Raw genomic sequence first — 4,113 nt, 5'->3', positions numbered from 1 at the left:
TAACATAAAAAATCTAGAATTAGAAGCCAGCAATCTGCAAAAGGAAAAGGAAGAATTGGTTCTCGGACTTCAGACAGCAAAGAAGGATGTCAACCACGCCAAGTTGAGTGAGCGCTGCCGCAAACGTCTCCAGGAGCTGGAGGGTCAAATAGCTCATCTGAAGAAGAAGCTGAATGAGCAGTCCAAACTTCTGAAACTAAAGGAATCCACAGAACATACTGTCTCCAAGCTGAACCAGGAGATACGGATGATGAAAAACCAGCGGGTACAGTTAATGCGTCAAATGAAAGAGGATGCTGAGAAGTTTAGACAGTGGAAGCAGAAAAAAGACAAAGAAGTAATACAGTTAAAAGAACGAGACTGTAAGAGGCAATATGAGCTGCTCAAACTTGAAAGAAACTTCCAGAAACAATCCAGTGTGCTCAGACGTAAAACAGAGGAGGCAGCAGCTGCCAACAAGCATCTCAAGGATGCTCTCCAGAAACAACGAGAGTTCACAGATAAGCGGAAAGAGACTCAGAGCCATGGAATGGAAGGCACTGCAGCTCGAGTGAGGAATTGGCTTGGAAAGGAAATTGAGGTTATGGTTAGTACTGAGGAAGCCAAACACCATCTGAATGACCTCCTTGAAGATAGAAAGATCCTGGCTCAGGATGTGGTTCAACTCAAAGAAAAAAAGGAATCTCAGGAGAATCCACCTCCTAAACTCCGGAAGCGTACATTCTCCCTTACTGAGGTGAATGGTCAAGTTTTGGAGTCAGAAAATTGTATTACAAAGCAGATTGAAAGCCTAGAGACTGAAATGGAACTCAGGAGTGCTCAGATTGCTGACCTACAGCAGAAGCTGCTAGATGCAGAAAGTGAAGACAGGCCAAAACAATGCTGGGAGAATATTGCCACCATTCTGGAAGCCAAGTGTGCCCTGAAATATTTGATTGGAGAGCTGATCTCCTCTAAAATACATGTCACCAAACTTGAAAACAGCCTGAGACAGAGCAAGGCCAGCTGTGCTGACATGCAGAAGATGCTGTTTGAGGAACAAAATCATTTTTCTGAGACAGAGACAGAGTTACAAGCTGAGCTGATCAGAATGGAGCAACAGCACCAAGAGAAGGGGCTGTACCTTCTCAGCCAGCTGCAGCAGAGCCAAATTGCAGAGAAGCAGTTAGAGGAATCAGTCAGTGAGAAGGAACAGCAGCTACTGAGCACACTGAAGTGTCAGGATGAAGACCTTGAGAAGATGCAAGTAGTGTGTGAGCAAAATCAGCAGTTTTTCCAAGAGAATGAAATCATCAAGCAAAAACTGACCCTCCTTCAGGTAACCAGCAGAGAGAAACATCTTCCTAATGATACCCTTCTATCTCCAGACTCTTCTTTTGAATATATCCCACCTAAGCCAAAACCTTCTCGTGTTAAGGAAAAGTTCCTGGAACAAAGCATGGACATCGAGGATCTAAAATATTGTTCAGAACATTCTGTGAATGAGCATGAGGATGGTGATGGTGATGGTGATGAGGGGAATGATGAGTAATGGAAGCCAAAAAAATTAGTTAAGGTGTCCAGGAAGAAAATCCAAGGGTGTTCCTGCAAGGGTTGGTGGGGGAACAAACTGTGGGTGGAGGAAGCAAAATTCAGACTGTGGTGTGGACTGTAGCTGTGACCCCACAAAGTGTCAGAACCGCCAGCAAGGCAAGGATAGCTTGTGCACCATTGAATGGGCCCAGGATTCTGAAGGGTCCTTCAAACTGGAGGATCCTACTGAGGGGATCCCACGACTGAGCTTCTTTAATCCCATCTGTGTCACCCCCAATAGCAGGATCCGGAAAGAGATGTGTGACGTGGGGCAGGTGCTGTCAAAGAAGGCTGCTCCAGTTCCCCTACCCACTTTTGACCTCCCAGAGTTGAAACATGTAGCAACAGAATACCAAGAAAACAAGGCTCCAGAGAAGAAAGAGAAACAAACTCGGCCGGCAACACCAGATTCTTCTCTGGCTTCTCCCCTATCGAACAAGAGGCCCACTGAAGTTGAAGTCATCATCTCCACCCCTAGTCTCTCTTGGGAGACGCTTTCAGGTTTCAGTCAGAGGGGTTTCTTAAATGACTTCCCTGGATTTCAGGTTTCTTGCTGTTGAAATAAGAAAAAGAGCATTACCGAAAAGAAGGTAAACTTTGATGGATGTTGGTCTTCAGCCTCCAGCCCCAGACTCCTACTCTATTCTCCAGAAGGGTGCTAAGCCACCTACTGAAAAGAGAACCAACTGACATTCCTAATGACTCATCAGGAATCACTCCTCAGTATCATCCAGTGTTCTTATTTTTGAGCAGTTCAGGCTGTCTCATGACGGGGATGAGGCCAAGGCTTTCTTATCTTTGGTTGTCCCTGCTTAACGGAGGAGACTAGCCTAGGATGGGGGCCTGGCTAAGATCTTTTACTACAATCAGAAATGGAGTTGTGATCTTCATCTTTGCTTTCCTGACATTCTCTGAATTTTAAGTGTTTCAATAGTACTCTCAATTGTCTGCCATGTTTCTGAAGTAAATGAATTATTATTGTTATATTTTATTATACTTTTAGTTCTGGGATACATGTGCAGAATGTGCAGGTTTCTTATATAGGTATACATGTGCCATGGTGACTTGCTTCACCCATTGACCCGTCATCTACATTAGGTATTTCTCTTAATGCTATCCCTCCCCTAAACCCCCACCACCCAACACACCCTGGTATGTGAGGTTCCCCTCCCTGTGTCCATGTGTTCTCACTGCTCAACTCCCACTTATGAGTGAGAACATGTGGTGTGTGGTTTTCTGTTCCTGTGTTAGTTTGCTGATAATGATGGTTTCCAGATTCAAATATGTCCCTGCAAATATATGAACTCATCCATTTTTATGGCTGCATAGTACTGCATCGTGTATATGTGCCACATTTTCTTTATCCAGTCTATCATTGATAGGTATTTGGGTTGGTTCCAAGTCTTTCTTATTGTGAACAGTGTTGCAATAAACATTTGTGTGCATGTGCCTTTATAGTAGAATGATTTATAACACCCTGTAATGGGATTGCTGGGTCAAATGGTATTTCTGGTTCTAGATCCTTGAGGAATTGCCACACTGTCTTCCACAATGGTTGAACTAATTTATACTCCCACCAACAGTGTAAAAGCATTCCTATTTCTCCACATCCTCTCCAGCATCTGTTGTTTCCTGACTTTTTAATGATTTCCATTCTAACTGGGGTGAGATTGTAGCTCATTGTAGTTTTGATTTTCATTTCTCTAATGAGCAGTGATAATGAGCTTGTTGTCATATGTTTGTTGGCTGCATGAATGTCTTCTTTTGAGAAGTGTGTGTTCATATCCTTCACCCACTTTTTGATGTTTTTCTTTTTTGTAAATTGTTAAGTTCTTGTAGATTCTGAATATTAGCCATTTGTCAGATGGATAGGTTGCAACAGTTTTCTCCTATTCTGTAGGTTGCCTGCTCACTCTGATGATAGAGTCCTTTACTGTGCAGAAACTCTTTAGTTTAATTACATCCCATCTGTCAGTTTTAGCTTTTGTTGCCATTGCTTTGGTGTTTTAGTCATGAAGTCTTTGCCCATGTCTATGCCCTGAGTGGTATTACCAGGTTTTTTTAGGTTTTTTTATAGTTTCAGATCTTACGTTTAAATCTTTAATCCATCTTGAGTTAATTTTGTATAAAGAAGGCATCCAGTTTCAGTTTTTTTGCATATGCTAGCCAGTTTCCCCAATACCAATTTTTTTTTTTTTTTTTTGAGATGGAGTCTCGCTCTATCGCCAGGCTGGAGTGCAGTGGCCAGATCTCAGCTCACTGCAAGCTCCGCCCCCGGGTTTACGCCATTTCCTGCCTCAGCCTCCTGAGTAGCTGGGACTACAGGCGCCCGCCACCTCGCCCAGCTAGTTTTTTTTTTTTTTTTTTTTTAGTAGAGACAGGGTTTCACGGTGTTAGCCAGGATGGTCTTGATCTCCTGACCTCGTGATCCACCCATCTCAGCCTCCCAAAGTGCTGGGATTACAGGCTTGAGCCACTGTGCCCGGCCCGCAATACCAATTATTAAGTAGGGAATCCTTTCCCCTTTGCTTGTTTGTGTCA

General features: G+C 43.4%; 1 protein-coding gene across 1 annotated transcript; it reads left to right on the top strand.

Moving 5' to 3' along the window:
• Nucleotides 1–7: 7 nt before the first annotated feature.
• Nucleotides 8–2,023, top strand: LOC117087938 (chromosome-associated kinesin KIF4B-like; the record flags this gene model as incomplete). The annotated part of the gene is given in 3 exon segments (XM_033218767.1): nt 8–1,608; nt 1,610–1,962; nt 1,965–2,023. Coding segments are annotated over 3 exon segments (2,013 nt in total), but the record flags the coding sequence as incomplete, so codon positions are not given.
• Nucleotides 2,024–4,113: the final 2,090 nt, after the last annotated feature.

Source organism: Trachypithecus francoisi, unplaced genomic scaffold (assembly GCF_009764315.1).
Source record: "Trachypithecus francoisi isolate TF-2019V2 unplaced genomic scaffold, Tfra_2.0 Contig00706, whole genome shotgun sequence".
Lineage (NCBI taxonomy): Eukaryota > Metazoa > Chordata > Mammalia > Primates > Cercopithecidae > Trachypithecus > Trachypithecus francoisi.
The sequence above is the reverse complement of the archived record's forward strand: the minus strand, read 5'-3'. Positions and strand labels throughout refer to the sequence as shown.